The sequence below is a fragment of the Canis lupus genome, chromosome 8 (genome assembly GCF_011100685.1).
Source record: "Canis lupus familiaris isolate Mischka breed German Shepherd chromosome 8, alternate assembly UU_Cfam_GSD_1.0, whole genome shotgun sequence".
NCBI lineage: Eukaryota > Metazoa > Chordata > Mammalia > Carnivora > Canidae > Canis > Canis lupus.
Genome location: NC_049229.1, coordinates 42,609,115 through 42,628,754, shown reverse-complemented (window position 1 = coordinate 42,628,754; position 19,640 = coordinate 42,609,115). Strand labels below are relative to the sequence as shown.

The following is a 19,640-nucleotide window of genomic DNA, read 5'->3' as shown; positions in this document are numbered from 1 at the left end:
GTAGCCTGTATGAATTGTTTCTTCCCACTACTCCAGGCTGTCTCCATTACAAATATACTAAACGTCCAGTCCCAAGTGGCTGGGCTAGCAGTTTCTTTTTTAGTTGGTACCACAGGAGCTGCCCTCATCTTCCCAACCCTTCCCCTCTCTGCCTCTATGTGCCTCAGACATGGACTGTAAATCTCCAGCACTAGGTACCAACCAACCTCCATGCCAACTTGGGACTAACACACCAGAGCAATCTCTCAACCAAGAAAAGTGTCTTGGCCTTGATTCCTGGTATCTTTCCAAGGTTACTACCCAGGAATCAAAGACTTCTTTGCCTTGAACCTGGGGAATTGTGCAGGTGTTTCTGTTTTGTTTTGTTTTGTTTTCAGCTCAGTCATCTGGTAAGAGTGGGGGAAGAAAATAAGCTTTTATGTTCTGGTGTGTGGAGATCTCAAGGTACAACTCTACCTCTACCCTGAGCTAAGGGATGAGAAGTACACCATCTCCTAGGAGAACCAGATAAGCTGAAGGGTTAAGGCCTTTAGAGGTCACTGAGGCCAATGACTACAGTCCAAGCAAGAAAAACAGTTTCCACTGCACATACACAAATTCACAATGCACATACAGTCACACAAGAAATATTTCATGAAATAGTGTAATAAGTGTGATGTAATCTGATATTTTCTATTCTCCTTTACTTCATTTTTTAAAATTCTGGTTGTGACTCATTGATTTCATTTCATGACCCACAGTGGGTTACAACACAGTTTGTAAAGTGCTGAATCAAGTTCAACACTGTCATTTTCAAGCTGACCAAACACAGGTGACAGAGATTTTCTCAATATCACACCAGAGCTGGAACAGAAATCCACCGGGTCTCTCCACTGAAGGAGGTTCTCCATTTTTCTCGGGATAAGAGCTCCTTTTTGTTTTCCCAAAGTCTTGGGGAGCACACAGCTATTGGGGATGGAGTGCCAGAGGCTTGTATTCAGTGGCATTCTTGCTATGGGCAGAAGGGTTCTGCTGCTTCAGAAAACCTCACAGAGGGAGGTGGTATAGCTAGGGGAGTGGGGTTGGGGGAAAAAGCTTCAAAAGCAACCAGGTGAGGCACTGAGGTCTCCTAGACATTTTTATTTACTGGTTGGGATTCCTGCATCATCGGACACTTTCCTGAATTTTTCTCTTTCCTGGACACACAGCTACGGGTCAGCCTCCTTTAGTGATCCACCTTCTCCTTTGTTTTCTGGCTTTTTCTAATAGTCTTCCTTTGTAGATTTTTAATCTCTACTGATCCATTGTATTTCTAGCCTCCACTTTCTCTACCCAACTTCCTGTTTCCTGTCAAAATCAAGATCTTAGCAATGAGCATCAGAGAGGTAACTCTGTGAATCTTGTTCTCACAAATGTTATCCTAAAAGTTATCCAGATTCAGTCAGGCTTAGAAATGCTATTTACCGAAAAAAAAAAAAAAAAAAAAGAAATGCTATTTACCAAAAGGCCCAGTGATCAAGATAGAGACACTGTATAAGCCATCTGAGCAGAACTGCCTCTTTTCCTTTCTGAAATTGCCTTGTAATCTTCCATAGAATTTCTTAAAATCTTCATCTAAATTTGCTAGTTAGTCGATTTCTAATCTTTTAAGAAAGCCTCTAAAAACGAAGAGCCAAAAGCCACACTGTGTACTGGGTAAATAAAAGTTCAGCTTTCTGATTGCTTATTAGTTATACACCCTTAGAGAGTATGTAACAAAGGGGCCTGCTGTTTGCTTTGCTTAATCTGGTCTTAAAATCTCTGCTTCTTTGTCAGAAAACAATATTTGCAATTGTAAAAAAAATATTTACCAAGGAACTTGGATAGCATAAGTCAAAGGCTAAGAGCCAAAGGTCAGTAGTTCTTACCCCAAATTTCCCTGGACCTGAGTCCCCGCTGTGGAGCTCAGCTACACCAAACAAACAGGCTGCTTTCCGGGTCCATTAAGAAGCGGACATTTTAGAAGGGGAAGGAAAAGAAAGGCTGGAGCCTGTTCCTCGGTCCAAAGCATGAACCCTCCAGCCTGCTCCACAAAATTGCTGCTAGATCTTTGCAATGCAATATTCCCATGTGTCTCCATGGGAATATTTAAGGATTCGCCCTGTTTCATAAACCTGGGAAAATTACTCAATTTACAAAGTCCTAAGGGGCAGATATTCCTCTCATCAACAGCAAGGACAATATGCTCTACCAGGGTTCACGGCAGATGTTCACCCATGCATTCTGTGGATGGGGCCTCCTGCCTGGCCATGGGGGACAGATGTGTATCCGAGCACTTCTGTGTGGGGCCCGTTCTCAATCGACAAAGCAGCTTTGGACATCTGGTCCTCTGGGCTAAGTTCAATGGTGTTTGAATCTACCTCTCATGTTCCTTATTTTCTGGTCAGACATAATAACCACCAGAATATCCACCAGAAGATCCAGTATCTGAGAACCACCACTGAAGATCAGTGAATTCCAGGTTGTGGTCTTGGAGCAGGCTACCATGAGTCAGAACTCTACACCTTCTAGGTCCCAGGCCCATGTCACAAGAGCAAGTCAGCAAAGGCCTGGTCCCCGGAAATGTCGGGACTTGAGTAAAGAGAACAGAAATGGAGTAACCAGAAAGAGGCTGAGGCAGTAGCACTCCTGGAGTCATGACAAAGTGCCCCAGAGGCTGCCAGACCAGATGGTTTTTATGTTTGTTAAGTAAGAGGGTGCTGAGGCGGTGCCAGGTCCTCCATACTGGTGTCAGAGGCTTACCGCCTGCTTCCTCACTCCATAGGATCTGTGAAGAGGCCTAGTGATTGGTAGTTCCCAGACTGGTGCTTTAACCCTCATTCTTGGTCTCACTCTGTTAGGAAATTCTGCAGTTCTCCTTTAGCCCTACCTCTACTTTCTGTTAAGTTCTTGCTACAAATGCCAATCTCTTTTATCTCATCTGAATAAATATCGTTGGCAAATTCATCTTAGCCTTTGATTCTGTCCTGAGGTAGCTTCCATCAGGAGCATAGCAGTAATTATCACCAACGATAGGCAGCACTGAGTATAAGCAGCTTAAAGACACGGCTTAATCCGAGGATCTTACCTTGTAGAACCAGGCCTTCCTTCTTGATGGTGTAGGCAAATGAGGTGAAGGGAGCCAGCGGGGACTTGGCGATGAGAATCTGCACATAGAGCATATTTTCCCAGGATTGGTCAAAGGGGATATCAGAGATGAACCTCTATTCCCTCCCCTTCCCACTTTGAGATAAAGTGGTAACCTGTGACTACAAGCCATAAAGCTTATTTAAAAAATTATTTTAGAACCAAATGAGTGTTATTCCTTCAATCAGCTGGCCATTTTAGAAAGCTATACATTTATCCCAACTATTCTGCCACCGAATGCCATGTTCTTGAGCCGTTTCTTCTAGAAATGTTTCATTACTTTATGTCACATGCTTAAACAACTACCTTTCTGCCCAAAGATAAACCTAGACTGATTCTCTAATCCTATTCATAAATTCAGCTATTTTGCTAAAAAGAAATTCAAAGCTACCTTCAAAAGATAAAGATGTACCATCATTACAAATATTCAAAATAACTCAGTAAAAACAAAGCCGTGATAATTTGCTTTATCGGCCCCAATGCTTCACCAAGTCTGTTTTCATGCTGTTTGCCAGGTGACCACATTTCCTCTCACTTATGTGTAGGCGATTTCCATGGTCTTGCACCATGGTTTTGGCCATGTGACTTGTTTCCCTAATAGGTTCTTTGGCTGGGCTTCATGTAGCCTCAGATGTCTTCACTTGCTCTCTTATGTTTCTGCTAACTGCTAGGGGAAAATATGTCCAAGCTCATCTGCTATCTCAGAAGGAGGATGAGAGACACCTGGAGCAGTGCTGGCCATCAGTGAAATGCTTATTACTGCATGCTTCTGAGATTTTGGTGTGGTTGTCATGAATTATCACAGCAAGAAGAACTGACTGATATACCAGCCAACACAAAATGTCAAAAATATTTTGAGTAGTGGCATTCTCCTAACAAAATACCTACTTTAAAAGGGATAGTCATTAACAAATTATTAATAAAAATTACCATATTTCATATGGTTTCAACACAACCTCTAAGGGCTGGTGGATTATTTTATTATAACATTTCTCTTGAAGGAAGATGAAAATCATTTTCCTGCTTTACAAAGTAACATCGTCAGACATGGTGACAGTTTACTACAGAGCCTCTTACATAATCAGGGAGGCAAGAGAGAAGGAAGAAGTAATTTCAAATAACCAGAAGGCTTACATGTAATATCTCAATTTATCTCAGTTCAGCAAACATTTACTGACTGTCAACTATGAGGAATGGTGGTATAATGTGGTGGAAAGATCACAGGTTGTAGTCATAGAGTTTGAATCTAGGCTCTTCCACTAATCAGCTTGGTGCCTGTGGCAAGGCCTGCAATTTTCCCCTGATAACCACTTCCCCTTCTTCTTTTTAGTTAATAACTCCCCAGGCTTCAACATTTCTTTGCCTCCTTTGCAACTGGGTGTGGCCATGTGACCAAGCTCTGACTAACAGATCATGAGTATAAGTGACAGGTAGCACTTCCAATATTTTGATAATTTATCTTTTCATTAAATAATTATATGTTCTTCACTTTCCCTGTCCCTCTTCCTAAGGGCAGGAACCAGCTTCAACCTCATGGAGGTGGACATGCTGAGAGATGATGAAGCAACATGGGAGAAGGAAGCAGGGTGACCTCATAGAGCATCTGTGCTTCCCACCTGGGGTCACATGCCCATCTCAAGATAGAGCCACTTGTCTGAACCACTGAAGTCCCAATGTTTTCATTATGATGGTAAGTATAGCCTGAATTCTAACCAATACTGTGGCTTTGCACAACCAACCCTTTAGGATTCTCAATTTCTTCACCTGTGAAATGGGGCTAATAACACCCACCCAAATGGGATTATTGTGAAGATTAAATTAAATATATAAAATTCCTGTCACTGGGTCAAACTAACAAAAATATTTCCAACCAACTCATCATGTATGCTTCCCAAGTACCCCTTGATTTTCACTCATCAAAAACAAAAATACGGGGATCCCTGGGTGGCTCAGCAGTTTAGCGCCTGCCTTTGGCCCAGGGCGCGATCCTGGAATCCTGGGATCAAGTCCCGCATTGGGCTCCCTGCATGGAGCCTGCTTCTCCCTCTGCCTGTGTCTCCTGCCTCTCTCTCTCTCTCATGAATAAATAAATAAATAAATAAATAAATAAATAAATAAATAAATAAATAAATAAATAAATAAATAAAATCTAGTTCATTTACAAAAACAAACAATAAAAACAAAAATACTTCTACCAGAGGGATTCAATTCAAATTAAATCTCAATAATTTGGGATCCCTGGGTGGCTCAGCGGTTTAGCACCTGCCTTTGGCCCAGGGCTTGATCCTGGAGACCCAGAATCAAATCCCACATCAGGCTCCCCGAATGGAGCCTGCCTCTCTCCCTGTCTCTGTCTCTCATGAATGAATAAATAAATAAAATCTCAGCTTTTTCCTACTGCTCCAAAGTTATCTAGATAAACTTGCTCATCATCCTCAGAACCAATGAATAGATGGTATAGGTGGGTATTTGCATCTTCATGTCAAAAACATCTTACCTGAAAATTAGACAGGACCTTTCTGACAGAGATAGTTTAGGGATGGTTCAATGTGAAGTTAATGGATGCCCCTTGGTAGAAGAATGGCAGAATAGAGGATAGTGCTTCTCAAACTTTAATGTGAGTGTAAATCACCTATAGGTCTATTGACCTGCAGTTTCTCATTCAGTAGGTTTCAACTGAGGCCTGAGAATCTGCATGTCTAGCAAGCACCTAGAGATGCTGATGCCATGCTCTATAGACCATATTTTGAGCAGCTGGCTTCCAGGAAATTAGCCTGACTAAAGAATCTAAGATGGAGAAGTAAGAGACAGGAGTCCTGGAACCAATTAGAAAGCTACTGTGATAACTCAGGGATGAGATGACAAGAGCCTCAACCACAGCTGTGTCAGAAAGAATGGGAAAAAGGGAAATGGAGAAAAGAAACATAAATTCTTTAGATCAAAGAGCAATAGGAATAAACTAAACATCCAAAACCTCACATCTTTATTGTCTGCATGGAGCAATTGGACATGAAATCAAAAGGATATAAATAAATAGTAATCAATAAAGTATCATATTATATTTTTGAAAATTATATTACCATTTTTATTTGATAGACTGGAAATTTGAGACTCATGAAAAAAAGGATGGGATATTCCAATGCAACACAACAAACTGGATCTAAGGCTAACTAAGCCTCCAGCTGAGTGGTGCTACCTCCATCATTTGAGTATTTCCACTCCCAGGCAGTGCTTGCTTATTGTGAATAAGCCAGGAGGACCTCACCTGGAGGGATCTCACACCTGGAAGGACCTTCCTTGCAGGGAATCATGAAGTTTGGACAGATCATTGATTAATGTCCTGTTCTTCCTGAGCAGGGTTTAAATGGGTTATCGAAAAGATGACTTGTGTGTAGTTAGAAAGAGGAAGTGATCAGTCATGTCAGCTGAATCCCACTTCATTTTTTTGGAAAGAACTGCCAGACTGTTAGATGAGAGAGCTACCACTAACATGAAATATATGATTTTTAGCAAAAAATGTAACAAGTTCTCAATATCCTTTTGGATAAAGTGAAGACAAGTTTGGCTGGATACTAATACCATTAAGTGGATTTGTAAGTGACATTAAGATCAACAGCAACCTCTCACAGAAGGTACTGGATTCTAGCCTTGGTCTTGTCAATGTTCAACATTCTTACTGACCTGGACAAGGAAACTGATGTATTCAATCACATCTGTACAACAAATATGGGATCCACCAGGGAACAGAACTGACAAAAATTGCCACCCTAGTGGAACTTCTATTATAAAGGAAGAAAAAGAGAATAAACAAAATGAATTGGTAGAATAAATGGTATATTAGATAATCATGCATGCTATGGAAGGGGAAAAAAGCAGAGAAAGATTACAGGAAATATATTAGGAGAAAAGGGTCAATTTTAAATAGAGTACTAAAAGAAGACTTTACTAAGAAGGTGACCTTTGGAAAAAAAAAAAGAAGGTGACCTTTGGACTTGTGGATCATGTAATTAAACCATTGATGGGATGCTGAATATAGTAATAGAAGATAAAAAATTAGGGGTACCTCGGTGGTCCAGCCAGTTAAGTGTCTGCCTTTAGCTCAGGTCATGATCTCAGGGTGCCGGGATTGAGCCCCTTCTTGGGCTCCAGATTCAGTGGGGAGTCTGTTTCTCCCTCTCCCTCTGCCTCTCCTCACCCCATCCTATGCTCTGCTCATGCTCGCTCTCTCTCTCTCTCTTCTCAAATAAATAAAATCTTTTTTTTTAAAGATTTTATTTATTTATTCATGAGAGATATACAGAGAGAGGCAGAGACACAGGCAGAGGGAGCAGCAGGCTCCATGCAGGGAGCCAGATGTGGGACTCGATCCCAGGACCCTGGGATCATGCTCTGAGCCAAAGGCAGACAGGCGCTCAACCGCTGAGCCAGTCGTCCCAAATAAAATCTTTTTTAAAAAAAGACAAGAAAACTAGAAAGTTGTCATATTGGATTAGATAATCATAATATCAAAACAAATCTTAGTTTGGTTAGAAGGTTGGGAGACACCCTACAAATATTTTAGAATGAAACTTCATTGAAATGTATGTAAGGCCTTGTCCTTGAGGACAGAGGGCCAACTACTGGTTACAGAATTGGGACATGAGATTTAGCATTCAGAAAATGGATTAGGGGTGCTAGTTAACTACAGTTCAGTGTGAGTCAGTTGTGGGATGTGGTTCACAAAAATCTACTGTAGCCTCAGGTTGTATCAGTGGAGATGCAGCATCTGGAACAAGAGAAGTGATGGTCCTTTTCTTATTCAGCAAACTATACTGAGTGCAATGTGTTTGGATTGGAGCCTAAATTCCAGAAAGGAAACCAACAAACAAGAGAACAACTAGAGGAGAACCATCAAGTGGTTAAACACTCAAAGCAACCTATGACCACAAACACTTCAATGCAAACGTGATGTTAAGAGGTCTGGGGTGAAGGTGCATATTCCTTGTAATGTGAGTTTCTTTTCTTTCTTTCTTTTTTTTTTTTTCTGAGTTTTCTGAAGATTCTGTAGTGTTACATAGTAGAGAGGGGAAGTGTAAATTCACGTTCTTGCCTGACAGATTTCAGAAAAGAAGTGATGCTTGCCATGTATCTTTGTGAATACACAGTCTTCCCTTTTTAAGATTTGAATGAATACCCCATGCCTTTCTACCTTTCAAACTACAAATTATTCTTTTCTAAAACAAACAACCCTCCCTAATAGATAATTTGGGCTGTTTTGTTTCAGATGTTCAGTCATCCCATAAATTTGGGGTGTTCTAATCATTTTCTGACTTGTGCTGTTGTCAAGTATCATTCCACCTTCTTCAATAAAGACCTACAGGGAGGGTCTGGCTGCTTAAGGAAACTCCAGGGCCCTAGTGAAAAAATTTTATCATACTTAACCCTGTGTGCAATATGTGAAGTTGGTTTTGGAATCCTCTGAGGGTTCATAGAAATGTGTAGTAGGGCAAGAATGAGTGGAAACACTGTGGCTCAGAAAGCCCAAGGCTGCACAAGACAGATGTGTGATATTGTGAGCTGTTATACAACCTGCAAATAGCCAGGTTGTTTTTTCTTGAATGTTTCCTTCAAATCAGACTAGTGTAGCTTTATACTCTAATGAATATATTTTCTCCTCTCTTCACCTATTCTTGCATGGAAAGTGGCCATCAATATTTTAAAATTCTTTGAAGGAACACTTAAGGTATAGGTGTGCTGGGTCTCAAATCCCACTACTATCTGGACATAATTTCCATTACTTGTACTACCCATCCATCTATCCAAGTACTTTTTCAATCCAGAATATATATACTGGGCACTTTTCTTTGTGCTAGGTACTGTTCTGGATGCAGGGAATATAGCAGGCAGTGAGACAGAGAAGGTCTTGCTTTCATGGAGCTGACATTTTGGTGGCAGAACACAGACAACACAGGGAAGCCTTTGGGCCTTTGGGGTTTTTTTTCACATGGACATTCTACTATGAGTTCCTCACTCCTGGGCACTCATTCATTCATTCAATCCATTCATCGGTAAACATTTATTGTTGAGCCAGGCAGATTCAATTTGCACTGTGCAAATTTGCACTTTTAAAGGACTGCTATTTCTACCTCAATTTATTTCTTAGGTATATGCTCTGAATTCTTAATGGGATTGCAAAGATTGGGGGCATGTTCTTTGATACCATACCCATCCCTTTTATAGGGCCCAATCCAGTGTTTTGTACAAAGTGGGTTCCTATGGGCTCCCTGCATGGAGCCTGCTTCTCTCTCTGCCTGTGTCTCTGCCTCTCTCTCTGTGTGTCTCTCATGAATAATAAATAAAATCTTTAAAAAAAAAAAAAAAAGGGACCCTTAGGTGGCTCAGTGGTTTAGTGCCTGCCTTTGGCCCAGGGCATGATCCTGGAGTCCCAGGATTGAGTCCTACATCGGGCTCCCTGCATGGAACCTGCTTCTCCCTCTGCCTGTATCTCTGCCTTTCTCTGTGTCTCTCATGAATAAATAAATAAAGTCTTAAAACAAAAAAACTCAAAGTGGGTTCCTAAAATGATTGATGGGTATTCTCCTCACTGTTCTTTACTTTAATCCCATGCTATATGTGTGAAGGTTTCTCCCAATTTACAAGTGAAAACACAAAGGCCTAGATATTCTAAATAAAACACGGAAGGGGAAGTTAGCCTTTGGAGCTCACTGGCCTCCCCTTACAAACCCTATTCTTTTATGTCCCTCAGGTGCCTATTTAGCTCTGAGCAAATACATTGTCAACTGATTCTCTTCAGCTCTAAGGTGACAGCTGATTTAAACCTTCCAGTGTTACCCTTTCTGGTGTTTGCATTTTAATATAAGACTCTTGAAGTAGAATAATGGATCTAAAATGGTGGAATATCCTATAGGATTGAGGTGGGTGAGGGAGTCTTCCGGAGTACCCACAGTAATGATGATGGTGATGATGAAGAAAACAAAAATCTTTTGAGGTAGGTGGCTTTGTTAAGTGCTGAAGTCAGGATTCCAGCCCAAGTCAGCTGGTTCTATAGTCCATACTTTTAACTACCATGATGGTAGTCCTCAATCATGCACAGATAGGTAGTCAAGCACAGATCAATCTACTTCTCTGGGATAATACATCAAATGAGGCAGAATACATAACAGCAAATAAGGGCATTCCCCTGCCCCCCCAACAGCATGGATATTGAACAATTCAAGACAAAGAAGGAATCAGATAGGGCACCCATGCAGGTTGCCTTGGATGTTCACAAGCTTCCCCACTGGTAGTCTTCTTTCTGCCCTTCACTTCTGAAAGTCCACATCCTACCTATTCCTTGAACCCTATACAAATGCCACTTCTCCCAGAAAGCTTATGCCAGTTTCTCCAGCCTGAGGTAATCTGTCTCTAATCCCATTACACTTCATCTATACCTCTCTAATAGTGCTTACTGCCTTCTCCACTGTTTCACAGTTAATGTTACCTGGACTCACTGCCATGTATTTGAAGGTAGGAGCCATCAACATCATTGCTGCTTCTCCTAGTCCCACTAACTTCCAATATGGTGCCAAATACATAACAGAAACTCAATTATAAAACCCCAAAATGGAGGAATGAATAAATGCACAAACTGGTGACCCTCAGAAGCCCTGACTCACACCTACTTTGAGGACTTAGCTGGCACCTCTCCCCAAAGTTGGGAGACTCAGAAGATGCCACAAAAAAGAGCAGCCTGCCCAGTCAATCACTGCCAAGATTCTCAGCTTGAGCAGGTCCAAAGTCAAGTCTTTGGTTTCAGCATGCTATAGCATCACATGTTTTTCCTGGCCTGATCCCACTTCTCAAAGGCTCAGAAAGTGAAAAAGGAGATGTAGAACAGAAAGTGCTGGCCATAGGAACCTCAGGCCTCCTCCAGTATGGCGATACCTTCTAGGGATAGTGCCTGTGTTCTTCTAAAGTGTAGGTGTGACTATCATCTGGGGCAACCCAGCTCAGGCCTTCCTCATGGGTGGTCAGGAAGGCCAGTATGGAGCAGACAGCCCAAAGATGTCAGGAACCTTGGGTATAGGCTATCTTGGAGGCTGCTTTTATAGAGTTCTAGTCCTGGCAGATTACCTGAGTTCCTGCAATACAGCCCCAACTTTAGGAAAAAGTGAGTTTTGCCTTTATGGCCCAGGAAAGTAGACATGAATAAGCAACCATGTGCTGAGGGTAATCTGGCACCAATTCTTCCACTTTCTCTTCTCTAATTCTTGTGCCAGGCAGGCTTCCTTGAACACTCCTAATGAATCCTTCCTCTCTTCTATTTCCTTCCCCTTCCCACCCACTACCCCAAAGCTCACATTGGTTGGGAGTGAAGGGCAGAGTAAAGCCAGCTGGCAGAAGAAAAGAATAAGCAGAAGAATTTCTTCCTGTCAGGGCAGGTGGTAGGCCTGGCTTTCTATCCCTCATCTCTGCTACAAAATTTAGAGCCCAAAGACAATATAATTGCTGAGCCAAGACAACTGGGGTTCGAAGCAATTGAGAGAGCTGAGAAATGTGACTTTATATCCATTTGCAATTTCCCATTTTGGTAATTATTCAACCCTGCCTTGGTCTCCTCTGTGATCAGCAAGATTATGTGATTGTTGATGAATTCAGCAGCGATGTCCTTGTCGAGTGCATCCGATACTTTCATCTGCATGCAAGGGTCCTTCTGAGAAGCAAGGGAGGAAACCTATTGACTCTGAAATGTCCTTCAACAGCGACCCTATTATCTCACTTCAACTGGATGCCTGGGCTAATAAAACCCAATGCTAAGCTAAACAAACCTTTCCTCTAGCTGTGCCAAGTGTCTGCGACAGAAATCCTTCATGCCAGGGATTTTCCTCCTTGTCCAAGACTTAGAAAAAGGTTGTTTTCTCAGCTGCTTTGAAGCCCAGGAAGACAGCCAGGGAGGCAAACAAGCCAGTCAGTCTTGCATCAGATAATTCAACAGGCTTTTGATAACCTCAAATCTTCTGTCTCTTCCCCAGGTTGAGCTGAACTCTCCAAGCCTAGGGACAGAAGGGCCGGAAATGCTCCAGACAGGAAGATCTCTGTGGCTGGAAGGAGGCCACAGGACCAGGGGGGCTTCAAGTATACCCAGTGATCCTCAAAGGAATTCCCTAGTCATTGTGTTAAGAGAGCTGCAGGGAAAGGTGGCAGAGGTCCAGCTCCCAGTCTGCATCTGGATCCTATACTGATTAGAATCTGCTTCATCACTTGGAAAATCACTCTCCATGGAGTGCTGAAGTGTCAGTACCAACAGGTTTGCGAGATTATGAGGGGAGAGTAGAGGATGAATTTAATGGCATCGAAACTGCCTTCTCAAGATAGGGGAGTAAGGTCTGTAGAAGTAATAAAGTACTGGAAAATGACAGGGTGGAAAAAGGAGCCATATTTGAGCACGCATGAACTTATTGTCTCCATGTGGCCTGTTTCACAACTTTCCCTACAGAAATGAGGGGCAGAAATTAAGTTGATCTGAATTGCTAACGAAATATAATTCTAGACTCAGAAGATTCTCCTAAAAAGTTTGGCCCTGAGGCTACAAGATCTTATTCCCCTATAGAGTATCACCATGCTTTTTTTTAAAATAACATCTCTCTGATGATTATTTAAAAATGTTTATCTCTAATACATCAAGTTCCCAAAGTATATAAACTGAAAGAGCTAACTCCCTAAAGAAAACATTAATTTCCTCAGACCAATAGGATATTAACTTAGTAAATTGTGATAGTAATACTTAAGGGTCAGAATGGCATTTTGAGTTTACTATTTTTTCTAACATTTTATTTTGAAAATTCTCAAACATAGAGCAAAGTTGAAAAAATTTTAGAGTGGGTACCGTATAAAGGTACCTATTAGGTAGATTCTACCATTAACATTTTATTATATTTGTTTTTATCACTTATCTATCTATCCATCCATCCATCAACCCATGGTATATTTTAGTTGATGCCCCATTTCAAAGTCAGTTGCAAACATCATTGCACTTTTTCCTAAATACTGTGGCATGCATATAGTTAACAATAAGCTTAATATCTGTTCATATATATATATTTTTAAAGATTTTATTTATTTATTCATGAGAGATACAGAGAGAGAGAGAGAGAGAAGCAGAGACCCAGACAGAGGGAGAAGCTGGCTCCATGCAGGGAGCCTGATGTGGGACTCGATCCCGGGACTCCAGTATCACGCCCTGGGCCGAAGGCAGGTGCTAAATCACTGAGCCACCCAGGGATCCCTGTTCAGATATTTTTAAAACCAGGTTGTTGTTGTTGTTGTTGTTGCTGTTTTTCAGTGAATTTTACATGAGGTTTGAAAAGGTTACTGATTTTTCCCAATTTATACTAACATCAGAGAGAATTTAGTGACTATACATATGTGGATAGCATACAAATATATAATCAAAGAATACAGGTCATTCTTTCTATATTAAATATCAATTTTACTGAGGTATTACTTATATGCGATGAAAAACTTTTTTTTTAAGATTTTATTTATTTATTCATGAGACATACATAAAGAGAGGCAGAGACACAGGCAAAGGGAGAAGTAGGCTCCCTGCAAGAAGCCCGATGTGGGACTTGATCCTGGGACCAGGATCATGCCCTGAGCCAAAGGCAGATGCTCAACTGCGGAGCCACCCAGGCATCCCTGAAATTCTTTTTTAATATAGACACTTAAGCTATAAATTTCCCTTCAAGCACTGATTTATCTGCATCATATAAGTTTTGGTGTGTTGTATTTTTTGTTCTCACTTTCTCAAAATATTTTCTAATTTCCCTTGTTACGTTTTCTTTGATTGCTTATTTAGGGGTGAATGCATGAGTGTATGTTTAACTTGCATACATTTGAGAATTCCTCACATTTTCTTCTATTATTGATTACTGGTTTTATTCCACTGTGACTGGAGACATTTACACAGTTTCCTTCAGGCTCAGTCTGTGGCCCAATATTTGGTCTATCAAGGAGAATGTTTCATGTACACTTGAGAAGAATGTGTATCTGCTACTATTGAGTGGAATGTTCTACGAATGCGTATTAGGTCTAGTTGGTTTACAGTGTTACTCAGGTCTTCTATTTCCTTGTTAATCCTCTGCCTAGTTGTTCTATTATTGAAAGTGGGTATTAAATCTCCAAGTATTATTGTTGAATTGTGTATTACTCTGCTTCAATTCTGTCAGTTTTTGCTTCAGGTATTTTGGAGCTAAGTTGTTAAATGCATATGTTTATTATTGTTATGTCTTCCTAATGGATTCACTTCGTTATTCTTTTAAAATGTCCTTTTTGGGGGGCACCTGCATGACACACACAGTTGGTTAATCATCTAACTCTTGATTTGGACTTAGGTCATGATCTCAGGGTCATGGGGTTGAGCCCTCTGTCAGGACCCATGCTCAGCATGGAATCTGCTGGCGATTTTCTCTTTCCCTCAGCCCCTCTCCCCACTTGCATGCTCTCTCTGTCTCTAAATAAATGAAAAGATTTTATTTATTCATGAGAGACAGAGAGAGAGAGAGAGAGAGACAGACACAGGCAGAGGGAGAAGCAGGCTCCATGCTGGGGGAGGCTGACATGGGACTCGATCCCGGGTCTTCAGGATCACACCCTGGGCTGCAGGCGGCACTAAACTGCTGCGCCACCAGGGCTGCCCATGAAAGCTTTTAAAAAAAGAATCCTTTTTTGTCTTCAGTAATAATTTTTTAAAAAGTCTGTTTTGTCTTATATTGGTAACCAGCTCTTTTTGGTTACTGTTTGCAAAAGGGTCCCTGAACCTAATTTCAATGTACATGTATGTTGAGGCTTCCCCACACCAAAAAGCATTCTCAGGCACCAGCAGGGTGTCCAAGAATTCAACTCAACTCTGACACTGTCTACCTGGAGACAAAATCAGATTCCACAGATAAAGGACTTAGGCCCACAAGCCTGCTCTCCACATGCCAGTCACAAGTTCATGTTGTTACCTGTGCTTCTCACAAACTGGGCACATTTTGGAGGTTCCAATGATCTGTTCCATCTCAGGATGCCAATCACAAGTCCAGGGTGTTACCCATACTTCTGATTAACTGGCTAAAATCAGAGGTTCCCATGACCTCCTCCTAGGGTTCAATTAATTTGCTAGAATGACTCACAGAAATCAGAAAAACCCACTTACTTACTAATTACTGATTACAAAGTATATTAAAGGACACTAATTAACATCCAGATGAAGAGATGTATAGGGTAAAGTCCTGAACAAAGGAACTTCTGTCTTCATGGAACTTAGGGCTTGGGATGGTGGCATTTGAAAGCATTCTGGATCCCCAATGTAGAATCTGTCTAAACCACCTCCTTTTGGATTTTGTGGAAGTGTCAGTATGTAAGCATGATTAACTCATTGCCCACGGGTGACTGATTGAACCTCTAGCCCCTCTCCCCTTCTTGGAAATCAGGGCGTGAAACTGAAAGTTCAAATCCCCTCTTCATGGTTGATTTTCCTGGCAACCAGACTTCATCTTTAGGTGCTTTGCAAGAGTCACCTTCATTAACATAAACCCATTTGTCGTGGAAATAACAAGGCAACTATTTTACCTTTATGGCTCTGAAGCATTTTCAGGAACTGAAGACAAAAGACTAAATATTATAACAAAAGATGCTCCATTGCTCTTATTGCTCAGGAAATGCCAAAAGTTTTGGCAATCCGTAAGTGAGGAATTGCAGATGAAGACCAACTATATATAAGAAATACATTTGGGTCATCTAAATCACAATTTCACCACTTACATGGTTATCTATTTGTCCATCCTTTTACTTTAAATTAATTTGTGTCTTTGACTCTAAAGTGTGTTTCTTATAGACAGGATTTGGTTGAGATGAATATATATATTCTTATCCATTCTGCCAATCTCTGCTTTTGATTATTTAGTTCATTTACTTTTATTTTTATTTTTTTAAAGATTTTATTTATTTATTCATGAGACACACACAGAGAGAGAGAGAGAGAGAGAGAGAGAGGCAGAGACACAGACAGAGGGAGAAGCAGGCTCCATGCAGGGAACCCAATGTGGGACTCGATCCCGGGAATCTAGGATCATGCCCTGGGCCAAAGGCAGGTGCTAAACCATTGAGCCACCCAGGCGTCCCAGTTCATTTACTTTTAATATAATTATTGATAAGGTAGGATATATCTGACATTGCTATTTGTTCTTCTGTATATCTCATGGTTTTTTTGTTCCTCCATTTTTCCATTACTAACTTGTGTTAGATATTTTTCTAGCATACTATTTTAATTCTCTTATTTCTTTTACTATACATTTTTGAGTTATTTTCTTGGTTACTCCAAGAGTTGTTATTAAAAATTTAACTTTAAACAATTAGTTCAGATTGATAACACTTTAATTTCAATTATTTACAAAAACTTTGCTCCAATATAGCTCCATTATCCTCCTTTCCTTTGTACTATTATACAAATCACATTTTTATACATTTTATCAACATAGTTTTATATTTATTGCTTTATGTAGTTGTCTTTTTTTTGTAGTTGTCTTTCAAATAAGATAGGGATAGAAAATAATTACAAAAAAATTCATACTGTTTTTTATATTTATCTATGTATTCACATTTACTGACTCTCTGAGTCAATTTCTTCATGTGGATCTGATTTACCCTCTAGTGTCTTTCCATTTCAGCCTGGAGAACTCCTTTAAGTACTTCTTATAGGTCAGGTATACTAGTAGCAAATTCTCAGATTTTGTATTTCTGAAGATGTCTTACTTTATCCTCATTTTTGAAGGATAGTTTTGCTAGATATACAATCCTTGGCTGATAATCTTTCAGCAATTTGAATATGTCAGTCCACTGCCTTCTGGCCTCTATGGTTTCTGCTGAGAATCCAACTAATTTTATTGAGGATCCTTTGTACATGAAATCACTTAGTGACTAATAATTGCATAGCTAATGATCAAAAAGATTCCCTAAATGCCTTGAACCTGTAAGTCTCCTCACCTTTGCCAAGGGTCTCTCTGTGTGTTAAGACATGCCTTCAACATTCCAGCAAGCAGTTCAAAACTCTGTGTTAGCCTTTACTTCTTGCTTACACAGAGCCTTAAGGTTAGTGAGAGTGTAGGGTCTTAAGTCCTTCCTGATATTTGTGTAGCCTTCCAGGTTCCCTGGTGTAAGTAGGACATTTACAAAGACCCCATGTGGACATCTCATTCCCCAATTATTTTCTTCAATTTTTTTTTTTTTTTTTTTTGGTTAGACTCTTGTTAGCCCTACCTGGTAATGGGACCTTAGGCAGTCATGATGGTAAGTAATTGCCACTGATTATTCTAAAAAAATTCCCTGTGGGTAGGGCTGTTCACATAGACCAAGTACTGAGGCAGGTTAAAAAGGACAACTCCTGAAAATGGAACTTTCAGTGAGCTGTTGCACAGGTCAAATGGTGACAGTTCTCTCAGATGGGGCTTTTGGGGGAGCTGGAAACTTTCCAGTGGTCACTAGGCTGCTGGCTTACAAAATTATTGCAGCTGAAAGATGGTCAGTTTTCAAGATTATTGCAGAACTGGGGAGGAGGAGGATGGGATTAGGGAAAGTTAAAATACCACAAATAGTGCTGTTCTTACCAGGTTTCTTCTGCTTTTCTTAAATTAACACTCCTCAAATTGTTGCAAGCCTATAGTTAAATTCCAGAGTTCTGAAAAAGTTGATTTGACAGTTTTTGTCAATGTTCTTCTTGGTTTGTGGAAGTGCAGACATTGTGAGTGCCATATTCTGCCATTCTATACATTGAGTCTCTCAAGGCAAAATTTTAAACATCTGATTCAATATTCACCTGTTATTTCCTCCTATTTAATCTTGCCACCTTCTTTTTCTGTTTTAAATATTTTCACAGTTTTAGATGATTGGGTTGTGGGTTTTTTTTTTTTTTTTTTTTGAGATTTACTTATTTATTTGAGAGAGAACATGTGAGTGGAGGAAGGGGTACAAGGAGAGGGAGAGAGGAAATCCCCAAGTAGACTCCCCACTGAGCACAGAGCCCAATGTGGGGCCCATCCTAGGACCCTGAAATCATGACCTGAGCCAAAATCAAGAGTTGGACACTTAACCAACTGAGCTACTCAAAGTGCCCCTGTTTTGTGTTTAATGAACTTAATGCTTACATATACTTTGAAATAGCAATAACATCATTTGATATTATCTTCTACCCCTTTAACTGAATTTATGTTGGCTATCATATTTTTAATTTCCAGGAGCTCTTTCTTGTCTCTAACTGTTTCTAATTCAGCAATCCTATTTTCATTAATTCTTTAACTCTCTGAGATTAATTATATACTTTATTTTGCTTTTTTCTTCTTCTAAATTTTGCATTAGCTCTCATTCCTCATGGAATTTTTTTCTTTTTTTCTGTTTGTTTTATTCTCTCTGTGAAATGGGAGGCATTTCCAAAGTCTAGTGATCCTTGGTTGTTCAGTTATATTTAAATTATATAATATAAAATTATTTTATTCTAAAAATATAATCAGAAATACTATGTATAGGGACAGCATTTGTAAACTAGTGGGATCCACTAGAGAGTGATCAATGTCAATATACAGATGCCTTCTCAGAGGTGGATTAGCATTTACTGAAAAGAGTTCTTCAATCTCTTATCTAGTTTTCCATATTCTAGAAGCAGGGCAGAGAAAGATTCACTATTTGGCAGGTATAATCTCCTATTTTAGCCAGATGCCTTCCCATATCCTCTACTTTGTTGGGAGTCGTAAGCCTGAAATTTTTAAAATTCATTTTCTCCAAAGATAAATTTTGGCCTTCACCCTGGGTTAGAAATTTATCACCTGGCTGTCCAGGGTGATAAAGGGGTCCAACTATTTCATACACAATTTTCAACCAATCTGTTGTCATCTTCTCTACCTTCTGTGATATCTGGTGCTTTGAAGTCCTGAGAAAACCTCTTGTGTTCTAGCGTTACACTAGATTGAAGGCATTTTGGCTTGCAGTTTCCTCTGTTATGCTCTGCCAATCTTCTATCACTTTCTCTTTCCCAATGTTTTGTTGAAATCCATCAATGTCTCAAAATGATTCTCAATGTCTTTGCCCTCTTGGGTTAATATTTTTTTTATTATTATTAAACTGAAATAATATCAGATGGATCATGAGGAAGAGTGGAGAGAAGCATAAGCGGTTAAACCTCCACAGTAAAGAGGAGGTTGTCTTTGCAAGCTTTAGTTCTATCTCCAATTAGGTAGTGATTTGGTGACATTATCATAACATTAGATTTGAGAGTCAGTTACACACACACACACACACACACACACGCACACATACAGAGCCCATACATATAAGTATTATATACACCAAAAAGCTCTTCTCAAGGTTGTATATATACACACATATATAGTTAAAAATTATAATATAAATATAATTATATAATTATAAATAAATATATTATATTATAATATAATTATAATATAATATATATAATTTTTAATTAT

The 19,640-nt window shown here is 39.9% G+C and overlaps 1 protein-coding gene and 1 long non-coding RNA gene across 12 annotated transcripts in view; one reads left to right on the top strand and one right to left on the bottom strand.

Annotated features, from left to right (window-relative positions):
- Window positions 1-13,270, top strand: part of LOC111097084 — a 42,890-nt gene extending 29,620 nt beyond the window's left edge. Inside the window, exons 2-3 of the long non-coding RNA XR_005363455.1 lie at window positions 4,656-4,834; window positions 12,156-13,270. This is a non-coding gene — a long non-coding RNA (uncharacterized LOC111097084). The remainder of the gene's footprint in view (window positions 1-4,655; window positions 4,835-12,155) is intronic.
- RAD51B (RAD51 paralog B) overlaps window positions 1-19,640 on the bottom strand; it is a 683,946-nt gene that overhangs the window by 112,052 nt on the left and 552,254 nt on the right. For all 11 annotated transcript variants that reach the window (XR_005363452.1, XR_005363449.1, XR_005363450.1 and 8 more), the window contains one exon: window positions 3,086-3,164. Coding sequence is in view for 6 of the 11 variants with exons in the window: in XM_038545044.1 (XP_038400972.1) it covers window positions 3,086-3,164 (79 nt within the window). In the remaining 5 variants the exon portion in view is untranslated. Of the gene's footprint in view, window positions 1-3,085; window positions 3,165-19,640 lie in introns of those variants that run through there.